The sequence below is a fragment of the Vanellus vanellus genome (assembly GCF_965231255.1).
Source record: "Vanellus vanellus genome assembly, chromosome: 6".
NCBI classification, from domain to species: Eukaryota; Metazoa; Chordata; class Aves; order Charadriiformes; family Charadriidae; genus Vanellus; species Vanellus vanellus.
In genome coordinates, this window is record NC_138911.1 from 19554315 (window position 1) to 19578172 (window position 23858).

A 23858-nucleotide genomic window follows, 5' to 3' on the forward strand; every position below is an offset into this window, starting at 1 on the left:
ATTCTCATTGGATAGAGTATAGTTTATTACTTAATAGCCCATCTTCAATTCAAGTCATGCCAAAAATGGAGGAATTATATGCCACCCAGATTATTCTAAGGCATGTTAAAAATGTACTAACCCTTTGAGATTTGCATTATTTATGAGAGATTAATAGTCATTTGCATAAATTTGTCATCATTCTATCTTTTCAAAAAACAAAGGTTGAAAGTCTTGTATTAGTTCTATTGGTGTAAATCCAGAATAAATCTATATAACTGTGACTAAAACATGACCAACTGAGAGGAGAAAAATCCCTCTGCCAAGTATGAAAAATGAACTTGAAAGTCAGCAGGAGCGTTCTTCGTTCTTCACTTAACTTGGTCCCAAAAGATGGAAAAGAGTATATAGTTCATAGCTTCATAGTACACTGGGGGTTTGTAGAGTTTAATGATCTGCCATAGATTTTCCTTTAGTGTATTTGCCTTCTTTAGTTACAATCCTCCCAGTCAGGGATTGAATTTATGACTTCTTTCATATGAAGGTAAAACTATCTGCTGTATTGTGCTTGATCATTTAAATTTATTACTGCACATCTGTAACTCCTTCATGCCAAAAAAAAAAAAAAAATCCCTGAACTGTGGTTCTTTTATCTTATAGAAAGTGTCTGGTGTTCTGGTCTTCAGAGGTTGAACTTGAGACAGGACAGATGGTATTGAAAGACATGGAGCAGCTTTGAAACATTTTTTCTGCCTTGTGAGGGCTAGGTTGAAATACCAACATTTAATTCACATGCCAGCTAATTAAAGTAAAAATTGGAACAAAAGAACCCTGAGAATTTTCAAAAAATACGTGTGTGATAACCTGGAAGTCCTATTTTAGTCAGATTTATCAGCAATGAGAATTTGGCAGATTAACCTCAGATGTAAGAGCAAAACTTCCTGGGTTTTGGTCTTTGCTACCTGTAAAAGTCAGAGAATATTACAATATGCTTTCATTTAGGAACGTAACCTGAAGTAGGTTTTGAATGCATTAGCTTTAAGAGATCATGGGTAACATTTGTCAGCAAACTAGAGCAGCACAGTAAGATGCACAAAGCTTGAGCAACTCTGTAATTCCATAGCTGCTTTTACATAGTTTATCACTCGAATCTTTTTTTGGTAAGGAATTACTTAAATACTACTATTTTAATAAGTATTCTTGCATTTTGAAAGTTTTTACTGTATACTTTTCAAGTGAACAGAAATAGGTACAAGTAAACGGTGGATTTTTTTTGTCCTTATTTGTGATAGCAGCACTGAAAATTACAGTCCTAGGGCCCTGATAGCTGGGAGTATGGCAGTGTCCCAGATGGAGGAAATAATACCATGAATTTGTTTATTGGGCTGATGTTAAGACAAGTCAAAGGCATTTGATTTTATGCATTCAGCAGGATGCCTGGGATCTCAAGGATCTGCAGCAGAGCTCCCCAAGGCAGTGATGAATGCTGCCTTCTTGCTTCTTGGACTATTCTTCCTGTAGTTTAAGAATGAAGCATGTCTTACATGCCGAAATGCAGGGCCACGGCAGCAGAGGCCGCCTTAAAGAGATTTGAAGGACATGGATATTCCCACTGCTTTAAAGGGAGAGGACTGTTCAACAACTGGATCACTTTTATGGTTTAGCATTTTGTATCAGCTTTGCTTTCACAGGTCACATTTTACTGAAAACCCACTAGTCATGGGGCCAGAGAGAAGCAGGCACAGATACTGGTGGTGGAAATTGTAGGCCTGACATTGTCAGCTAAGGAATCTGAACGCTCTTCTGAGGCTACTTGGAAGTGGCGATCTATTTCTGTGTCTCATTCTCAGCTTCTTGTGAAGCAGATGGAATCCAGATAGCAGTCAGCTTTCTCAGGCTGCAGTCTCCTACTGTAGTTACTTTTGTCAATCACCTGAAGTTCTGGTTCCTTGCAGACAACACTGCTTCTGTCTGGCCTAAACTATTTCTCCTATTTCTGGAGAGAGAACAGAGCCAGCATTTCTCTCCTAAGGCTGTTGCTGACTTGGTGCCTTCTGCTGCTTGCACCCAACATATGTTCCCTTTCATTCTCCTTTGCTACCAAGTGCAACCTTTCTGTAACCATGCCCTGCATGGGGCTTGGTCCCTGCCTGTCTGTCTCAGCCAGGTCGTTTTAGCAGCTCTGTGGAAACAGCGGGCTGGAGCACCTACCTGGCACAGACCTCCCAGCAACCATAAAGGTTGTCCTCCGTTACCCCAGAGCCAGTTCAGACAGGGCTGAGGTGGGGAGATTGGAAGACGAACTGTGATACGCCCTGGTACAGGGCGAGGAAAAGATGTTCCTGCTGGCTTTTGTAGTTGTTAAATCTGATGGGCGACATTGCTATTGACCTTGTGTTTGTATTGGTATGGTTTTAATTCAGGAATGGTTGAAGAGCAATGCAAGAAGCAACTGGGAGAGTTAGTAGTGATGTTCACTGGCATTAAGATCATCTGACCTTTTAGGCAAGGATGGAAAAGAAATGTAATTTTTTTCTATCTACCTCTTCTAATGAAGTAGACATGGAAGAATTGAGAACATCAAAGTAGGTGACTGTGCACTCAACCTTCATTTTCATAGTTGGAGTGGATCAAAATTCATCTCCTATACACTGAATTAAGATCATCTAAATCTGACCAGGCTCCAAATCCAGTATAACACAGTTTTCATAGCTAATATGTGTAGCACTGCATTAATATAGCTGATTTGTATATTTTGAGCAAGAGGAAAGTCTGGAAAACTTTTATGATGTGTCTAAAAAAACCCCAACAAACCCAACCTGACATGCAACAGAACTAGCATAGTCTTAGGGTTTTTATTTAGAGCTGAAGCTGAACAGCAGATATATTAGTGTATCTGAACTTTGTTCAGCCTCACATACAAAGAAATAGAGCCTTACTTTTTCTATGCATCACCTATTAAACCAGTTCGCAGAAGAATGGAGCACTGTATTGTAGAATCGTAGAATCATAGAATAATTCGGGTTCGGAGGGACATTTGAAGGTCATCTACTCCAACCCCCCTGCAACGAGCACGGACATCTTCAACTAGATCAGGTTGCTCAGAGCCCCATCCAACCTGACCTTCAATGTTTCCAGGAATGGGGCATCTACCACCTCTCTGGGCAACCTCTTCCGGTGTGTAACCACCCTCAGCATAAAAAATTTCTTCTTTATATCTACTCTAAATCTATCTTCTTTGTGTTTAAAACCATTACCACTTATCCTATTGCTACAGGCCCTGATAAAAAGTCTGTCCCCATCTTTCTTATAAGCCCCCTTCAAGTATTGAAAGGCCACAATGAAGTCTACACGGAGCCTTCTCCAGGCTGAACAACCTCAACTCTCACAGCCTTTCCTCACAGGAGAGGTGTTCCATTGTTCTGATCATTTTTTGCTCCTTTGGACCCACTTCAACATTCTATGTCTTTCCTGTGCTGAGGGCTCCAGAGCTGGACATAGTACCAGTCTCACCAGAGTTGAGCAGAGGGGCAGAATAATGTCCCTCGACAACGCTTGTTTTGATGCAGCCTAGGATATGGTTGGCCTTCTGGGCTACAAGCACACATTGTCAGCTCATGTCCAGCTTTTCATCCACCAGTACCCCCAAGTTCTTCTCAGCAGGGCTGCTCTCCAATCCCTTCATCTTCCAGTCTGAGGTTGTCCCAACCCAGGTGCAGGACCTTGCACTTGGCCTTGTTGAACCTCATGAGGTTCACATGGGCCCACTTCTTGAGCTTGTCCATCTCCATTTGGATGGCATCCCATCCCTCAGGTGTGTCAACTGCACCACTCAGCTTGGTGTCATCTACAAACTTGCTGAGGGTGCACTTGATCCCACTGTCTATGTCACTGATGAAGTTATTAAACAGTATTGGTCCCAATACAGACGCCTGAGGGACACCACTCATCACTGATCTCCATCTGGACATTGAGCCGTTGACCACTACCCTCTGGATGTGACCATCCAATTAATTCCTCATCCATTGAACAGTCCACCCATCAAATCCATCTCTCTCCAATTTAGTGAGAAGGATGTTGTGGGGGACCATGTCAAAGGCCTTACAGAAGTCCAGATAAATGAGATCCGTAGCTCTTCCCTTGTCCACTGATATAGTCACTCCATCATAGAAGGCTACTGTGTTGGTCAGGCAGGACCTGCCCTTAGTGAAGCCATGCTGGCTGTCTCGAATCACCTCCCTGGCCTCCATATTGCCTTAGCATAACTTCTCAGCCATGCATATTTTCAATTCTCTCTTAGACATAGTCATTCCCTTGGAAGCCTGGCAGCACTTTTAAGGATAACATGTCTGTGAATAAGCTGCTTCTCTTCCACATAGTAGATGCTTGTTACATAACTTATACATTCTGTATATTTATTTTGACAGCACAATTATTTATTTATTATCCAGTGGAAATTCATATGCTAAAGTCTTTGGTGTTGAGATGATTCTTATCCTGGGTTACAGCGGCCACTACTTTAGTACGGTAGGAGTAAGCAATGCTTTCACTGCTCGAAGCAAATTCTGGCATTGCACTATAGCATCTTCTGATATAATAATTCTGAAACAGCATTGGTAGTCTGAGGCTTGTCCTGAAAAGAGGGTTATTTCCCCAGTGCAGTTATCCATGACTACATGGAGGCATCCAGAAAGATTTCAGTTTGATACAGACCTCCACATTGTGTCCTTTTTTTTCCGTATGCCACAAAAGATCCAGATTACAAATCCTATCTAGAGAGAGAAAAGTAAAGAAACACCATGTATATATCTATACAGAGACCTAATGAGGCAAGTGTTTTGTTTTTTTTAAGTAAAAAATATTACATTCTGAAAGAAAGTTAGGTACTTTATTGACAAATCTTTTTGCTGAGTATTCTCATTCAGACTGTTTTTACCCTAATACTTTTGTGACTAGAGTTAGTAAAAATGAGATATACTTCTATTTTTTCCTAGTATCATAACAAACAGTTGAAACAGTACATTGATATTAAAGTAAAGTATAAAATTTGTATGCAGTATTTTAATAACTAAGTACAGATTATATGATTTGACATACAGTGGGATAATAAGTACTGCTGTTGACACGTATACATATTTTGTTGAAATTGTCTTTTCGTTAGTAGTGTAACAATATGCTTTCAACTGTATTTAGAACAATTTGCATGCAGATGTTAAATATCCCACAAAATAGCACTTGGCTTTTGATCAGCCCTGCTAGGAATAACTACATTGTGCTGGTACAATCGAACCCTTGAACTGCCACTATCCTTTGCAGTGTAAACAAGCTATATTGTAGGATTCAGACAATAGAGAACAGGTGAATCAACTTGGTTATCAACAGAGACAGCATGCAGTACTCTAAGTGTGTTTGTATAAATAATGGTTTTATCAAGCCCTGTGGACCAGTGAACCTCTGTGGTGCAATGTTTAATTCCTTTTAGGGGTGATGGTCTTTAGTGTGTGCTGTAGGTTTTATATTAGATTGAATATATCGGTGGTTTCTGTTGGTGATGGTGGATTGTATGAATTTGGAGGAAAATCAGTTTGTTTTCACAGCGTACTGCGTTTTAGAGCTGCAAAATGTAGTCTGACAATCTGCTTTAAACGAGGCTTTTCAAGTTGTCCCTGACGTACAGCAGAGACAGTTGTGATGGCTAATGAAAACATTTTTAATTAGGAAATAGGAAGTGAGAAAGAGGGCAGGATCTACCTCATATCAACTTTTACTTTATTAAATTATTTACATTAGACTGTTTTACACATGTGCTATCTTTTCTCTTTTGTGCTATTAATTTCAACTTAAAACTGGGAGCAGGGGGAAGATTCTTGCGTAGAAGTGAGCACATAGGGAGAGTTCTGTCTGGTATAGTTCATAACTGAAGTGAGTCAGAAAAAATGTTAACCTCGAGTTGACCTGTTTCCTAATTTGAGAGAGAATATTGTTACTCTTTCTTTGCTGAGTGGCATGCCTACCTGGTATTAATTCTGTGATGAATACCAGAGACAATATCATATTTTTGTTGAACAGTCATGTTTTTTAAAGTGTGCACAAAGGCAATCAAGACCAAATGGAGATATGTATTTACTGAAGACTCCAAATTGACCAGTATATGGAGTTCATTTAAAAAATAAAATAAAATAAAAACCTTTGCCTGTGGAACCTCTAGCCTCTAACCCACAGTCAAATTAAACTTTTTTTAGTATGACTAAATAGACTAATTAGTTGAGCTAGTAAATAATAGTATGCTTTATTTCATTTAGTTCTCTTGTGCTTTTTTGTTTCTGTGAGCTTGCCTGAATCCTGCTTTATGTTCTAGTACAGTAAACTATTCTACCATTAACTTGTCTTCTGCCTGACAGGAGAGTGCCCTTTGGCCCGAGCAGAAAGAGAAGTCCAGATGATACAGCAGGCTTTTAAAGGCAACAAACTCATTCTTTCAAGACAGCAAAAGCTGCCAAAACCAAACTCCACTATAAATAGTGATCTGTCATGTGTTAGATTGGGTACATTTGAAAGAAAAATCTATGTCTAACTGAACAAATACAAGCATGTCTGATACGTTGGCTAGAAAGTTGAGACTTGGCAATGGTCAACAACAACAACTATTTCTGATAGAAAATATGCAAAGCTGATGCATGCGAATAAAAAGCAACTTAATAAACAGTTGTATCATAAATAATTTGCACTGGGGCAAACAAGTTCACATTTTGTAGCCCCAGGTGTCTTGAAATTAGAAGAACGAACCAAAAAACCCAAAACAATCTGTATCATTACAAAATGAAATGGAGCTGCTGAACAGCAGTGTGTTGTTGAAGGTATGCAAACAGATATGCAAACCTCTGCCTCAATCTAATTACGTGTCTTATCTTCTGAGAAATATTTATCGGCATAGAACTAAAGATCTTGTTTTCTTTAAGGAGGTTTTCGTATGTTCCTCTCATATCTGTCAGTTTGAGTCAAAACCTTAAATATATAAATGTTCACACCTTTTTCTGCCTTGTGTGTGATTACTTCTGTATTTTGATCAATATCTAACTGTAACTTTGTTGTTCTTTTTTAAAGAACCACCATTTTGGTTATGTTGAGAAAAGTTAGCATGCACTAGAGTACTTTCAGCTGTACTCACAGTTCCCTAGGGTAATTTGCCAGCATACCATTGTGTACACTCTCAGATGGGGCTTTTTATTTATAAAACCTCTGTGAAGTTAAATGAGAATAACGGGCCCTATCGACATGTAAACTTGCATGCACAGAAATGTTCTAATGATCGTGCTTTCTTCTGTAGCCGTAGTAAGGCACTGAAAGATTTTAAGGCTTGTTGTTTCCCCGAGACAAAAGCAAGAAGAGGATGCTTCTGAAAAGCTTGATGTTGTCTTCTGTGTCTCCAGAGTTTTATAAAGTAGGAGTAAACTGCCTCTCTGCAGTTGTGTCCACCAAAGTATTACTGCTTTTAAATTACTTTGAGAACGCTAAACAAGGTGCACTCTTGAAAAGCCCAGGATAAGGGTAGAAATGTTGCTGAGGTTCTGCTTATTTTCATTGGGCAAGTGCATCATGGCTTGGCTTGTGCATCGTAGCAAAAGTTAGGTCAATAGGTTTGTGTGATTTTGGTGGGAACCACCGAAAAGCGTCATCTATCAAGTCAGTGATAAAGTATTGTGGAGAAATCAGTGAGGATGACCTTATAAAACTTATGAAAGCAGCACACCCACAGAGAAACTGCTCTGTTGGAAATCTGTTACTATTAAAATAGGAAAAATACTATTACTGCCTTTTGAAACTGACAGAGCAAAGGTGCTGGCAACAACAGAGAGAAGATTAATAGAGAAAGATAATGCTTGCTTATAGATTTTTAATTTCTAGGCTGCTACTTGGATACTTTAACAGCTTTACCCAAGACACCCAGAGTAAAGAAAGTGAACAGATTGTGTCTCTACAAACTGTATTTGGTTTTGTTTTATGTGAAATAATCTAAAGATCTTAACTGAACTATTTTTTAATAACATATCCTACAGACACAATAAATAAGGTTTCTAGAGTGTGCTCTCCACTCAAATGCATAAATCCACAGAGTAAAAACTGTTTTAATGTTAGTGTGTTCTTTTGATTCTCTAGAAGATACATACTAGCTGTCTTTTTCTTGGATAACCTATTCACTTTCGGAAGAACTTGTGGAATTTGTGTTAATAAAGTCTGGATTCTTTAATGTTTAAGAAAAGGATATAGTAGTACACAACTTTACCACCTTTTAGAGTTGGAAGTTTATACTTAGATATTGTAAATACGGTGTTATTGAGTATTGAATGGTGGGATGAGATGAGTAAAAGGGTGCTTAAGTGATCCTGATGGGACCAGTGTAGTGAAAACTTACTTCAGTGTTCAGTCTAATACCAACTTTTATTACTGCACACTGTATAATACTATATACTACGCACACACACGTAATATTATGCTATTACACATAATATTATGCTATTACGCATAATATTATGCTACTAGTGACTCTGCCACTAGGCTTTTCATGAATTTCTGTGTGCTCACAAAACTATTCTAAAGGCTAATACCTAAAGATTGTTAAATTGCAAGGCATCTCTACCTTTTGCAAGCTGCAATTTTAGGGATTGAGTGAGAACTCAAAATCTTTATATAATCTTTTTTCTTTGTCAAAATTTTCTTCCTTTTGTGTCATACAGCTGTTCTTTAGAAATTATCTTCTAAAAAGCAGAGAAGCAGAGAAGGCCAAAAAAATTCTCAGTTTTAAAACTTTTTCAATTTAAATTTTAAAAATGTCTCCAGACTGTATTGTTTCTTGACATTTTCTCCCACCAAATAGGTAATGATTTAAAAAAAAATCTAAACAGCTAAAATATGAAAGTATTGTGGTAGTTGAAATTCAACATTAAATAAAAGGGGGTTTGACTCACGGGTTTTATATATATATACACATATATAGAGATGTCCCCTCTGAAAAATCTTGTTTCGAAGGTGGGTATTTGCCATTTCACATAGTGTCCTGATGTATGCAGAGCAGTGGGGAGACTGACCAGTACTGTTTGGAAGATACATACCAAGATAGGGAATGTCCTTTGGAGCACTACTGTGAAAACTGTTTTGGCGGTGTTTCTGTATATTTGTTTTATATCAGAAAACTAAACTCCTGAGCTTTAGAATACAGCCTTTTCTGTGATTTCTCTTACTTTTATTAAAAGATACAGCTCCCTGAAAAGGGGAAAGATTGACCCTTTTAGTTGAGTCAGTGCTTAAGTGATGCATAGGCACTGATGATGGTGACAGTTAATGGAGATGCAATTCCAGGTAGGTTTGGGGTTTAATGACTAAGTTAAGTCTATTGTAACTGAAGCAGACTGAAAAGAAAATGTGTGGTATAGATTTTCAAGCTGAATAGTACTTTTTATCCTTTGACTGAATCACGCAAGTTTGCTATAGTGGAAGATAAGCTTAGTTTGCTGCAGCAGGAGCAAATGATCCTTCCTTCTGATTAGAGCCTTGTTGCTTCTAGTCAGAGTTTTGTTCATGTGAGAACTGAGGAGAAAATGTAAAGTGTTAGAAAAGAGCATAACAATGGGATGTATGCTCAGTAGTGGTTTCCTTTTCATTAAAGCTTTTCTGCTGAAGAGTGACTCGGGACTAGTAAAGCAAAGCACCAGAGGATTAAAAAAGTTAACCTTTCAAAATGAATCCTAGTCTAAAAATTATATATGAAGCTATATACTTTCCTAGAATCTATATTCTTGTTGCAAAAGATGTACTAGAGACTTGTTTCTTTATATTCTTGGTGAAAAGCATTATCCATGAAGATAAATACCTTCTTCAGGGGAACTATAGATCATGGGGTTTACCTTAATATTTTCCAGTGCCATACCATTTTTCACATTTTGAAAGAAAAGTTTCTTAGAAAAGAAACACCAGCCATAAATCCTGAGAAACTTTCTTCTGGATCCTTTATTTATTAGTTGAACATGCAGCAAAGTGCAGTAGTGTGTAGGTGTAGCCGTATTAGTGTTGTTCCTATTCACACATCTTTGGCAGGACTGACTTTACAGGTAGTCCATCATATGTACATTTTGGCTTCTCATTTACTCTGTGGAAGAGAATGCTTGTTTTAGTCCAAGCCTGCCCACTGGGTTTGTAACCAGTATGAGAGTCATAACAGTGGGTGTCTGTAGACCAAGAAGTGTCCTTTTTGACAGTTATGGCAGTAAATTGCAGTAAAACACTGCAGATTTGAAGGCTTATATGAAAGGTGGCTGGCAGACTTAAAAATCATTACCCAACACTTTTGTATTCTGTAGCCATGTTTCTACTATGTTGTAACTTTAAAACTTTCAAAGCCCAGTTGTGACAACTGAATTGATACTTTAGCTGCTTAGCTATTATCAAGAAGGAATGTTTTGGGGAACAAAAATGTTGCTTTGGGTAAGTTGAACCAAGACCTGTTTAAATGAGCCAGCATGGTAGTTCTCTGAGAACAAGTATTTGCACAGTGGACATGCAGGTGACATCTGCCTTTTGTTACTATTCCTGACAATCCGTGCAAGTTTATCATTTATGCATACTGCACTGGCGCTTCATTAGAGGCCAGCATCAACGCTCCAGAGACTTCATTGTGCTGACCTCCTTGCAGGCTAGGACCAGAGAAACAGCATGAGTTTCTCTGCATATGGTCACAAACTTCCCAGAAAATATGTATTGCAAGGCAGTGAAGCTGAGTTTTCAGTGTTTATCGTACTCTTAACTGCTGAGGCAGCCTGGTAAAAAAAAGCTAGTAAGTTAGGAGCTGATGGATGAAGAAGCAAATAACTTAGTCTGGAGTATAAAAGCAGATGTGAACTGGGACAATGGCAGTAGAAAGAGGGATAAATTAGAAGGAGGGGAGAGAAAAATAGCAATAAATATGAGCTGAAAGGAGAAGAGTGAGGTGGGAGGTGGAAAGAAGGAAGGCTGGCTGTGATGAGCTCCCTGCCCATCCCTTTTCCTCTTTGAGAACCTGGAAATGAATCTAGATCTCTTGTACTCCAGGCATACTAATATCCCGTGCTTGTCTGGTTCAGTGTGATGGAAAATGTCTCTTTTTGGTTTTTTTTTTTTTTTTTAGTACTGCCTCAGTACTGCCTCAGCTAGGTGATAATATGTTAAGAATGTCAGGGTAAGCATTAGTTTGAGTCAAGCAAGTCTGTCGTCATACAAGTGCTACAGTTTTACACAGGAACCCTTCTGCTTATGATGCACTTAGTAAGATAGCACAGAGATAACAGGAAATGTGGAGTATCTGGGAGATGTTGCCTGTAAAGCTCCTGTATGTTTTACTGCAAGAAAATGAATAGTGACTGGGGCAGATGGCTACAGGAAGGGAATGGATTGATCCCAGGCTAGGGCAATAGAAAGCCTGTATGAAACAGCTCTGGTTTGTTGCTGCAACTCTTCCAGACTATTCACAGCAACCTTGTTGTCTGGTTGAAAAACATAAAATTGACTTTCGGAAGCATTGAGTACACAGTTGCAATTGAAGTAAATGGGAGCTTATTGATTTGAACATTGTACTTTGAATTTTTGTTGTCTGTAATAGAGACAATGTAAAAACCCAGTTAATACATTTCAAGTAGGTCCCCCGGAATTTATGGAAAGTAGTGACAATTTTGGACCTAATATTTATTTTTTCTCCAACTCAAGCTTGGAACTACTCTCATCATTATAGATGTGATTTGAAGATGAATTTGTTCATTTTTGCTCTTGTATACCGTGGTGATAAATGCCTGAAGGCAGGAGAAAGCGAAATAAATTTTCTGTGCCTGGTCAAGACGGGTTCTCATTAAATGTGGCCCATGCCTGAACAGCTTTAAAATAATAATATACTTTATATATAATAGGCTATAATAATTGCTTCAAGTTGCATTTCTAATTTTAAAGCTTATTCATATGTATGTTGAACACTTTAATTATGTTGGGATTTTTAGCAAGCGAAATTAGTATTTGCCATCTGAAGTCATACATTTAGGAATAAAACTGCATGCCAGGATGTCTTGGCTGGTAATTCTTGTCTTCTGGGCTGTAATGTCTTGGTCCCATGTTCTACATGAGCGTTGTCTCCAGTCACTACTGAAGTTGCCATTCTGGAATGGGGCAAGGTGTTAAAAGCTATCCTTAAATTTTAAATATACAAAACTAGATCTCTTTGCATATTTCTCTAGTGAGGCAACTTAAAATTTTGTATATCTTAAAAATGGATGGACAGGTTCCAAGGTTTAACTTGCATTGTTTGAAAAGGTGCATTGTTCCAGGGCATGTGTGTATTGAGGAAGAGTACAATAGTTGCTACCATGTGTTTGCTTATGTAAACACTTAAATAGCATGCCTGGCTATTTGTTCATTTGACTTAAATATTGGGTTCATTTGACTTAAATACAAAAGGAAAATATTTTCTAAAACTGCTAGCAGTAGGCAACAGTTTACCAATTTATGAATGAGCAAGCCATAGCAAAAGAGAGAAGATATTCCCTGCAATGCTGAATGTTGTAATTGCATTTAGAGTAATACCAAAGGAGAGAATAAATCTTTTCAAACTAACAAATACAAACTTTTTGTCTTTTTTTTGAAGTATATATTGAGGTGGAATTTCATCATTGATGCAGTCAGGATAGTGGCTGATGGAAATCAGTTGTAACACCCTTTACATAGGAGATGGAAATTACTTATTTAAAAATAAGATTATTTGAAGGCAAATTTCTCTATGCAAATCCTGTCATGAGCAGAGAAAGTATTGCAAGAATGAGACTTACTGTGGAAGAGATGGTTTTGATAGATCTTTCAAAAATAAAAAAATAATTTTAATGCTACCTTATGACCACTGTGTTTGCCTGTGATAGCTTTATATAATCATGATAGAGTACTAGCAATGAGACTTTGAATTCAAATTCCCAATACAATCCCCAAGGAAAAAAAGAAATTGATGGTGCCTGGCCTGTGGCCAGATAAATCCCCTAATGTTTAGTCAGGAAAGTTGTCAGCAGAGTTAAGTTCAGCCTTCTTGCGGGCCAAAGATGCAGGTTAAAAAGATGCAGAAGAGAAAGAGAGACGTGTGATAGAGACTCCTCTTATTTCTGTGACACCCATGTGGCCTCTCTCATTGGCAGTAGCTTGCCATCTTCTGGTCTTCTTACATGAGGCACCAAGCAGCTTCGTTTCCGTTGTGCAGTCAGAAATGCAGACACAAGGAGACACTGTCTCTACACAGAAAGGATACTGTGAGCTAACCAAGAACATGAATTTACAGCATACTAACTATTCCACAACAGTTCCCTATGCAGTTTTTGGGGTACAAGTAGTAGTCTGTCCTCACCTGGTGTCAAGTAGGTACAAGGTAGGTCATCCCACGTCCAAAATGTCCATGCAAGAGAATAAGGCCAAGAAGCTGGTGGTGGTGAAAATTCATATGCAGTTACTTAGCAGTAACTTTTTCTTGAAAACAAGATCTTTTTTAATTTCACTTTTAGAAGATTAACTAAGCCCCTTTTATAGAAGAACTTTTCTGATCACATAATAGTGGCTCATAATTAAGAATTGCATTGATTAGCCTTGGAGGACACAATTAAGTACAGACTAGGAATTACTTCAGTTCCTGTGCTTTGGCATATAGGAATTAGACTGTAGAAATATTGAAGCACTGCCTTTATATGCCTTTATAGATTTGTAAATTGATGAAAGTTAATTAATTCATTGCTTTAAAAAAAAATCCTAAAAATGCAAAACATGGCAAATTTTAAAGTGGCTGAGGAAATTAATTGTCGGCAAGAAGATAGTTTTGATACAGTGTTCAACATCTAGACATGAATTTTCATGTTCATGAATTTCAGAAATTTCTGCAATGTAATTTCATAACTACTTTTTAGAAAAGTTAATTCCATATTTATGTTTTTAATTTGTAGGTACATTGAAACCTTGAAGGAGCACAAACCAAAAATTGTCTGGGATGAACAAATTGCTGAACACTACTTTGAATACAAAAAGTGAGTTACATTTATTAACTTACTGTTCTGCAAGTGTTTTGGGCATGGCCCAGTACACAATGAATTACCAGTTAACTGTAGTATGCAACTGAATTCAGCAAATGGAAATTTTTCTGTTTGTGATCTGTATGTCAACACTGAACTGCAGCATAAAAGAGTGCTTCAGGCGAGAGAAGTAAATCAGAGGAGGATTAATGAAATAACATAAACTAAAGCAATTTTTAGAAGTCTGATGAATCATATCTTTAGAAATTATCCATCAAGGTTGTCTGCTGAGTGTCAGTTAATCAGAGGCTCTGAGATTAGTACCGTGAGCTGTTGGGTGATTACCAATAACGTGGCCAGAAATAAATCTAGGAAAGTCTGTGGTACAAGAGCCTAGTTTTACAAGTCCTAGTGATAAGATTGGTCAAATAACAGCCTTCCACTAAACGGAATGGACTGTAGAAAAATGTAATGCGAATAATATCAAGTGACTTCCAGATAAAGTTTTTAAAACAACTGAAAGCATGAAGAGAAAGGGTAATAATGTTCTTTGTCCTTCCTTTTTCATCATGAGATTACAAGAATATTCCTGATGGGAGGAAAAATCCATTTAAAGCAGACTTAAAAAAACCCCAGCAACATCTTATTAAGCTTCAGTGATAATTTGCTATTTTTGTATGTAAATATACAAAAATATGGTAAAATTATAGGAACAAAATCCTACTACATTTATAAAACTGTCTTGTATATTACTCAATGCACTGGTAACGTGAAGAAGGCATACCACTGAAAACAGGAGTAGAACACTTTTTAGGGTGCTTTAAGAAAAAAAAAATCGGAACTACTTTGTTATTTCCAAATCCCTTCTTGGTTTATATATTTTTAAATGTAAAAAACAAACAAACAAACAAACAAAAGAAATATGTCCTACTTTTATATTTTTCGTTTAATTTTCAGTGTTTCTCTCAGCCTGTAATTTTCTCCTGATTTCTCAGTAACACGTACTTCTTAACAGAAAAAAAAAATAATTTACCTGTTGGTCAGCAGTGCTTTAATCTATTTTCTGTGCTTATATGAAAGGACTGGGATCTCTGTTCCTTCATGGTTAGTTCTTTGGTATCCTATTGCAAAATTATTTTGTGCCAAACAATTACAAGGCTTTTCACGTTAACTAAAGAGGAATAAATCAGAAGCTTTGTTTTAGTGATCTTTAATGCACAATCCAACTGGAGACACAATGACCACTGGATGAACACTTGCTCTCAAAAGAGTATATCTGAGGGCTCTGTTTGAATGTTTCTGGGATTCATTTCTGAAACACATTTCCTAAACGTCTCCTTACAAATTGAACATGTGGGAGGGGGACAGCTTGTCAGCAGTACTACATCATTCACCTTTGAAAGCCAGTCTTTGGAGATTCTTGTTTGTGGGCTTCCTGGAGGAATTGTTGATGCATAAAGCACACTGGATCTGAAAATCACTCTAAACTTCGCTTGCTGTGCTGTGCTTTGCAGGCAGCCGCGTGGCTCAGCATGTCTGCAGTGGTTCAGCTGGCTGCAGGAGAGGGTTATTTGAGGGAACTCTTTTTTCAGTTACCACTTTGGTTTGCAAAGGTTCAGTTACATTGGATGGGGATGGCAGCCACGCCTGAAATATGCTTCACTGGTAAAGCATCTCACCTGGAAATCTTGCATGTCTGCAGTTGCTAGGAAATCAAATCATGAATCTTTAACCAAAGTACAGCTTTGTAGCTGGCAGAGACTAAACATTACAAATCATTACAGAAGTCTGTTCTCTCTGAGTATTTTGTCCCAGTGCACTTTAGAGGTAAGTATGCATTTATGTCAGCTGGGAGATTTTAGGAGCAATGCCTACTTGGTCTGTCCATACACTCTGCATTTCCTCCTAGCCTAACTGGTAAAGTGGTGCTGTGAGACCACTTGTAACTCATCCTTCTCATTATTAGGGGTTTAAAATGCAGCCTTGGTGTCTGTGCCTGGTGTAGCTTGCTCTGTCTGTATATTTGATATTGCTAGCATTTAATATAAACTGAAAGATAGTAATTTAGGGAACTGGGGAAAATCTTTCACAGTCTGCATCTGACAACCAAGTGTCTTCATCTTTTTCAGATGTGCGTTTAGTAGGCACAACTGTCTTTTACTATCTGACATTTTTATAATCCAGTTGCAACAAGATATCTCCATGTGTTTTCTTAGATCTAGTGTCAGACCATCTCTGTTGTGAGATCTTTTCTTGGATCCTCTATCTTTGCTGTCAGCCTGTTATGGTTTGAGAAACCCGTAACAATTTGTTGTCGTTTAGACAATTATTCTGATGACCTCTCCCCACCCAGGAAGGGGAATTGGGAAAAACAAGGAAACCCGGGAGCTGAAGTATAAACAGATTTAATAGAATAAGATTAGATAATTAACATTAATAGCACTAAAGAACCAATATTGATCCCAACACCAATACAGAATACGCAAAGATTATACTCAGCCAATTATATCAGTAGGAAGCTGTGCACTCCCAGCAGTGGACAGCAAATGTCGGACACTGTGAGCGCTATGGCTTCAGGAGGAAGGGAAGGCCTCAGGGGTCCGGCTCCGGGGAACGAAGTTCTCAGGATGGCAGCCTGCAGAAATGGCAGGGAGAGAGAGAACTTTGCAGCAAACTTTCTAATTTATAGTCAATGTGATGCTGATGGGATGAAATAATCCTGTTGGCCAGCTTGGGTCAAGTGCCCGGGTCTCGTTCCTCCTCATCCCTGCACCCAGCTAGCTCGAAAACACCGGGAGCTTGAAACCTACACACCACAGCTGGCTGCAAAGTAAATATTTTCACAAATTAAGACACTAGAGTCTTCTAAAAGTGCAGTTTTCCCAAGTATTAGAAGAGGAATTAGTCATGTGTCACTCAAACCAGGACATTCCACCCCTTATTTCATACCATATATATGTCACACTCAAGTTACTGTTATATTTGTCCTCTAATATATATATATATACACACACAAATATAATCTTCTAAAGCTATGAACTATTCCTCTAAAAGGTCTATTAAGTTTCTTTAGTGCAAAACTTGGAGTTCCATCTATCATAATAGTCTTTTAGGGTAGGAACTAGTGATGTGGCATTTTCTCAGTTGTCAGATCAGGACCAGGCCTCAATACAGGATGACAGACATGTATACTTCGGCGCAGCAATATAACGTGTTGTGCTCATGGCTAGTGTGTTCCCTGTCGCTGGATGCCATTCGATGGAGTTGGTTCCAGTTTCATTACTACCATGTTATCCTGAAAAACACTTATTGAACACTCTTAGTGTTATGTGACAATTAACACCACACATCTTAAAATTAAGGATTCTCACCCCAAATCAGGTCTCCTAAAGGTAGACATCAAACTTCTCCATTCTCCTGCATCACCCACCAGGTATGCCTTGGTCCTTCAGCAAAAGCAACCCCACGAGTGGGCCTGCCTTTACCTGAGGCTGGGGTAACCCAGACTGTTTTCCCCCCCAACATATTCTTTACACGCACCACAGGGACCTTGTCCCCTTCTACAGTAGGTAAAAGCTCTGACTGAGCAGGACCAGCTTGGCTGACAGTTCCCCTGGTGTTGACTAACCAGATGGCTTTTGCTAAATGCTCGTCCCACTTTTTAAATGTTTCAACAGTCATTGCTCTCAAGGTAGTCTTCAGTAGTCCATTGCATCGTTCGACCTTCCCAGTAAAGTAAAGTAAAGTAAAGTAAAGTAAATATTTTCACAAATTAAGACACTAGAGTCTTCTAAAAGTGCAGTTTTCCCAAGTATTAGAAGAGAAATTAGTCATGTGTCACTCAAACCAGGACACCGCCTTTTCACCTCTTTTAAGTGTTGACCTCCTTAAAGGCCACTAGTATGGGGTAAATAAGTATCTTGTCTGACTCTGCCTCTATTGTATTTCATTGTTACCAGTTCTTGGACGAAGTGCTACGCCCAAAGTTTAAGATTTTAATCTTAATCATGAAAGTTACCTGATTTTTTTCCCAAATGTTGTGTTGGTTATTAGGAAACTGTGCTCTGTTCTTTGGATGCTTTCAAAGGCCTTATCCTGAAGCTTTTTAAGGAATCCTTTTAGATAACCAGGGATTTTTGTTGTTGTAGTTGTGGCATGATGCAACTGCTATGCAAAGACTCCTCTAGCAGGTCTTTGACTCTATATAGTCATGTTTTGAACTTTCTAACTTTCCAGCTGCTAGAGTTGTCAAAGCCCATTTAAGTAAGATGATTTTGTCAGGAGGACCTTTCTAACAAATATTCCTCTAACTGATACCTACAGGACAGTGACACAGTTGCATACTTTTAGATATGTTGTGTACCTTGTCTTAACAGCTTTTCTTTCCCCACCACTTTGGATTTGTGTGCTGTGATGTTCGTATCTACAGTAGAAAAGGTAAAGGAGTAGAAGTTCTTATCTGCAGTAGAAAAGGAAAAGAAGTAGAGAAGATTTTGGCCCTAGTTTGCCATCAGTAGACAGAGTAGCCAGAGTGCAAGTATTGAATGAATGGAAGTTGATGGCAAGTGTGTCTGATTTCAGAGACAGAGTGCCTCAGCTTCCAGAGTGGAATGGACACTGGGTAAGAAATCTCAAAGAAACGAGCTACTAAATGGCAAGTAGTCTCTGTCTCTGATATGGGCATATTAATGCTCATGTGCTTAACATACTAGCGTATCTTATTTTTAATAGCAGTAACTTCTTCAAAATAAAATCGGCAGTTTTCTTCAGTACTGTCTTTGTTTCCTTTTAGTAGGAAGGAATAAAATTGGTTTTGAATTCTAACCTCAGCTAAAAACCCTATGGGGATCTATCAATGCTATTGTGTCTATTTGTTTTTCCTGTTTTGCAGAAATAAAGGAGGAAAACATGCTGTCTTCTACCCAACATTGAAGGTAGGTGCAACTTTTTCAGGTCAGAGGGAAAAGATGTTTACTCAACTTGTTGCATTATTGAGACACTTCAGAAAATGTTGAACTGGGTTTAGGCTTTTGTGAAAGAAGTTTACCCTGAGGTAGTCGTTATGATTCAAAGCTTCAGCTGCCTGTAGAAGATGATTGGTGTTTTGGAATCTTTGAAGATTAGCTAGAGATAAGACTCACCAGGGCAAACCAGTGCTCTGAGAGGAACTGTTCATGTGCACAGTTCATGTGCTAACAGACATGCTGATTGTCAGGCAAGAAACAGAAGAAATTTTTCTTCTGATCATGTTGGCTGCAAGCTTGGGGAACTTTTTTCTTCCTCTGTAATGGGGTCCTGATTCTACCTGTCAGCCTGCCTTACCATGTTTCCTTCAGTTCTGTTTCCCTGGAACATATTTTAGTGTTTTGAAAACTGCAATATACCGGAATACAGGATAAAATGGTTACTTGCAGCCTTAGTTCCTAGGAAGCTATCTTTAGATTTTCTCAAATTAAGCTAAAGGCAGTATGTGAAGTCTCTGCTGGCTTTTAATATTGGAAGGGAATTGCTTTTGTAGTGAAAGTATATCATATTTACAGAGAACAGAAGCATTTTATATGGTTAAACTAATGTGAAATGATCCAAGGCTCTGTTTTTCTGAACAAGATTGTTATCTTAAGCTCCATTAATACAAGAATATTTCCCTTTATTAATTTAATATTTGGGGATGTACTAGTGCGCATGGGATATTAATTACCATGTCTATGTTCTGGCTAGTAGTACCTGTCTTAGAATGTTAGGAAGTTTCATTGCAAACCTATCAGAGAAAAGGCAGATTGTGCTGCATGTTGTTATTCTACATTCTGTTTGGCCTTTTGGAAGGATTTCACCCTTCTGTTGTCAGTACTAACCAGGCTAAGAACATTAATTCCTGTGCATTTTCTTTCATTAATTCTCCTCTAACAGATACTCAACTGTGGTGGTTGGTGAATATATGGAAAAAGGTTTTCTTTCCAATTTCAGCAAGCTAGTAATGAAATATCTTGAGATTTGTATGCAGGGGCAAATCAGAGAGTTGTTCATATAATGGTGATCAAGATGGTCGGGGACGACTTAATTTTATTAGCCCATGACAAATGTGCTTCTTTCCTTTTTTAATGTTATAATCACTGGCAGGTTGCTCAAAATTGGTTTGTTCATGATTACTTAAAAGCAGTCATGAATGCCAGGCTCAGTGGATCTGTTAATGATGCTTTGATACTTTGTTCTGTTTTCTATGGAAATGAATTTTAAACACATCCTTGGTGTGAGCAGTTTAAACATTGTGGTGCTGCACTTCAAAGTAAGAAAACCTGAAACTAGAAGATTGAAAAATAATTATTTTTATTGTCTGAAGTAAATAAGTGCAGAACATGAACTGTGGCATTGCCTTGTAAACCAGTGGCTAAACTAACTCTAAATTAATGCTGGGAGCATTAAATATTAATCTCCCAGAATCTCTTTAAAATAGAATTGTGATAATGAAAATTGTGACTCTGTCCTGGGAGAAGGCAAGGGTAGGTAAGAGATCTAGATGGTATTTGACAAGTTGTTCTAATTGTCTTCAGTGATAAAGTTTTATTTTACCCCTGAGACATTTCTGTGAAGAGTTAGAATTTCTGTACATTGTGAAATGATAGCCTAAATTAGAATAGTGCTTTGCATAGTTCATAAATCTGGTTTATTTCTGTGGCATTTTGTCTGTTCAGCTGGTTATCTTCTATTAGGCCATTGAATTAACTATTGCAATTAACTGTCTCTTACTGAATGATTGCTTGCTAACCGGAGAGTATTTGAAATACAGACTAGGCTTTTCAGTATCTGGTTCAAGGATAGATTTTTTTAAAAAGTCTGATAGTAGCATGAAGAGATGGCAGCATGGAGTGTCTAATGTCTCTGACTAAAAGGTAATTGCTTTATGTGTCTTTGTCTTAGTCCATCCAGTTGCGCTTGGATCTTGCAAAAGAATTGGGCACTGGAATATCCATCTGGGAACTGGGACAAGGCCTGGATTATTTTTATGACCTGCTTTAAAATAAGAGATGATATGGAAAAGACTATTTGCTTCACTGAGACTCCACCTTCAATTAATTTGGGTATCCTGGAGAGGTGATTTTTAAAACATTTTTTGTAATTTATGTCATATCTGTATTAAGCTTGCATTTTTTCTCAATAAAGAACCTTTTCTGATTTGCCACATAGATGTGATTGTTGGTATCTGATAAAATTCAGAGAAAAAAAAACAACTAGAAATTTCTTTTAAAGCTCCTGAATTCAGAGTCGTTGAACATAGACCAATACAGCTGGGTTGCTGTTAGAGTTGAAAATACTTTCTGAAATGTTTTCTACACGAAATAAAATGGACAAGTTGATGCCATCTGATAAAAGTTTAAGATGGAGGCCTCTCAAACATTTGCTGATCATAACCAAAGTGAACAAATAAATCCATCAGATTATGTCCAGCCAATTTAATATCTGCTGGACCCTCTGTGTCTTGCTGTCTTCTGATAAGGTAAGTCAACATAAAATGTCAGGGGGGAGACCAATTAGATATCTTTCCCTCAAGCTGGCAGAAAATCAAGCACTAACAAGCTATTTTGTTAGCTCTGTTTGTTTTTTTCATGTTAGTAAATTCCTTAAGCAGATCAAAGTCACAGTAATTTCAATTTATTACTTGTTTCTAAATTGGTTTTGTTACAAGAGATGCTGTGTGATTTCTTTCTTCTGCTTAGCCTGCTCTTAGTTCTGTTACAGTATTTAGCACTAGTGCATGAAGCATTACTGGTTAGCTTGTGAGTACTGTAACATTTAGCACCAAAGGCTATAATGGAAATGAGAAGTGTGCACGTAATGATGGATTAAATGGATAGCCCCAATAGACAGAGCCCCAGAGCAGCTCTGACAACCTCTTGACTTAAGAAGGTGCTGTGAATGTGATCAGCATCTTTGCGTATAAAGTTGTTGTTCTCTAGCTGTTCACATCAGTGCTTTTGTCTCCATAATACAGAATTTTTATGAACCCAAGAGCTGTAACAACTCATCAGTTTAAAAACAAAGCCAACCCCCCCCTCCTGAAATCGTGTCCCTGCTTTTTGATTTACAGTATTTGTGTTTGTAGAAATACTCTGGCTTCAAGGCAGTTCCTTCTAAGGAACTAAGAGGTTCTGGGAATTTGATGAGGGTGTCATTGGTCACCAGCAGAGACTCAGGCAGTAGCTCTGTACTCCCACTGGTCTTCCTCTTGCCACTTACAGTTGTCACAAAGATAACTGTGCTCCTCTGTTTGCATCCACCCTTCCCAGTAATTAATCTCAGTGGGAAATTTATCTGCTCCTGCTGTTTTCAGCAGAATAAATCCCACTGTAATCCACCATTGATTAAAGAACTATTGATCTTCACCTCTCTGATTTAGTTCTGGCATCTCTCAACTTCTCACATTGCAAGTATCCAGCAGGGTTTACTAATCAGGCTTCTTTCTTCCATACCATTAGTAGTACGATAATTTGCTACGTGAATCCTTGTGTTCAATTAACTTGAACTTTCCAGTTCGTTCAAAAGCAATTTAAAGTCGCTTTGGCAGTGGTAACTAGAATAGAACAAGAATTAAATTCTATTACACTGTTTTTTCTGCTTTCACTGGCACTACTGAACCACAATGTCTCAGAAAAAATAGTCTGTAAGAAAGGGTGAGAGCGTGGTGAGGCACTGGAACAGGTTGCCCAGAGAAGTTGTGGATGCTCCATCCCTGGAGGTATTCAAAGCCAGATTGGGTGGGGCTTTGAGCAACCTGGTCTAGTGGAAGGTGTCCCTGGCCATGGCAGGGGGGTTGGAACAAGGTGATCTTTAAGGTCCCTTCCAACCCAAACTATTCTATGATTCTATGAAATGGAAGGGCTTGTGATCTGAAATGGCATCCATTTTTATATGAGCTAGTATGTAGCTTTCAAAATTGGGAGGTAAAGAGTATTTCATTTTAGCTTGTTGTCTTTCTAGAAAAGATACATGTCATTTATCACATTTTTCATATTTTTTAATATTCTGTGATGATTCTCTATGAAGTTCAAGATTCCTGTTTGTCTGTGAATACAGTTATGTTAGAAAGAAGTATCTTTTCCATCCTTAGAGATAGAATGAATACCTCTCTGTGTCAAAAAGATCAAACTAACCTGTGCTGTATTATGAAAAATAAATACCAGATGAGAAATACATTGTGATTTTGAGCCATCCATGATATATAGGTGCTTGAGGCCAAGGATGTTGCCTTTTGTCTCTAAAGGAATAACGTTTGTTGCTTTAGAAATAACATTCCAAAAGAAAATAAGTTGGCATAATTCTTTATTGTGAAGTTCTCTGTTAAAAAAAAAGGGGGGGGGACCAGAAGGCATGTGAGCTCCAGAATGAATGAAGATTGGCTTCTGATGGATTGGTCTTGTGTTCACTTAATTTTTCAGTGTGTGGGAATGTCACCTTGTCTTTTATTAGATATCAGAGAATCCACAAAACAGTGTGCCATCAGCAAGACACAATGAAAACAGGTTTCTTTTGAAATTTGCATCTCATTGCATGTATGAAAAGACAACACAGGAGAGGGATGCTGGTATGAAAGTGGTTTCTGCAGAGCATCTGTTTTTATGACTTTCCTCCAGACAAGTGAGGAAAACTGAGCGAAGGGCAGAATGTGGGTGGGAGTGCTGGAGTGGCACTGCTCTAAGGACCATGGCAGGTGACTTTCATTCCCTCATTTAAAAAAGAACAGAAAGCACTGTTTTACAATGCAAAGATATAATTTTTCTGTAAAGAAAAAAAAAAAGAAGTAAAAAAAAAAGAAAATAAATGTGCTTGTTCTTC

General features: G+C 38.1%; 1 protein-coding gene across 1 annotated transcript in view; it reads left to right on the top strand.

The window, feature by feature from the left end:
* CHID1 (chitinase domain containing 1) overlaps nucleotides 1–21101 on the top strand; it is a 127626-nt gene extending 106525 nt beyond the window's left edge. Inside the window, exons 11-13 of the mRNA XM_082485554.1 lie at nucleotides 13965–14045; nucleotides 18922–18964; nucleotides 20946–21101. Of these exons, the coding sequence (XP_082341680.1) occupies nucleotides 13965–14045; nucleotides 18922–18964; nucleotides 20946–21044 (223 nt within the window). The 3' untranslated portion in view covers nucleotides 21045–21101. The remainder of the gene's footprint in view (nucleotides 1–13964; nucleotides 14046–18921; nucleotides 18965–20945) is intronic.
* Nucleotides 21102–23858: the final 2757 nt, after the last annotated feature.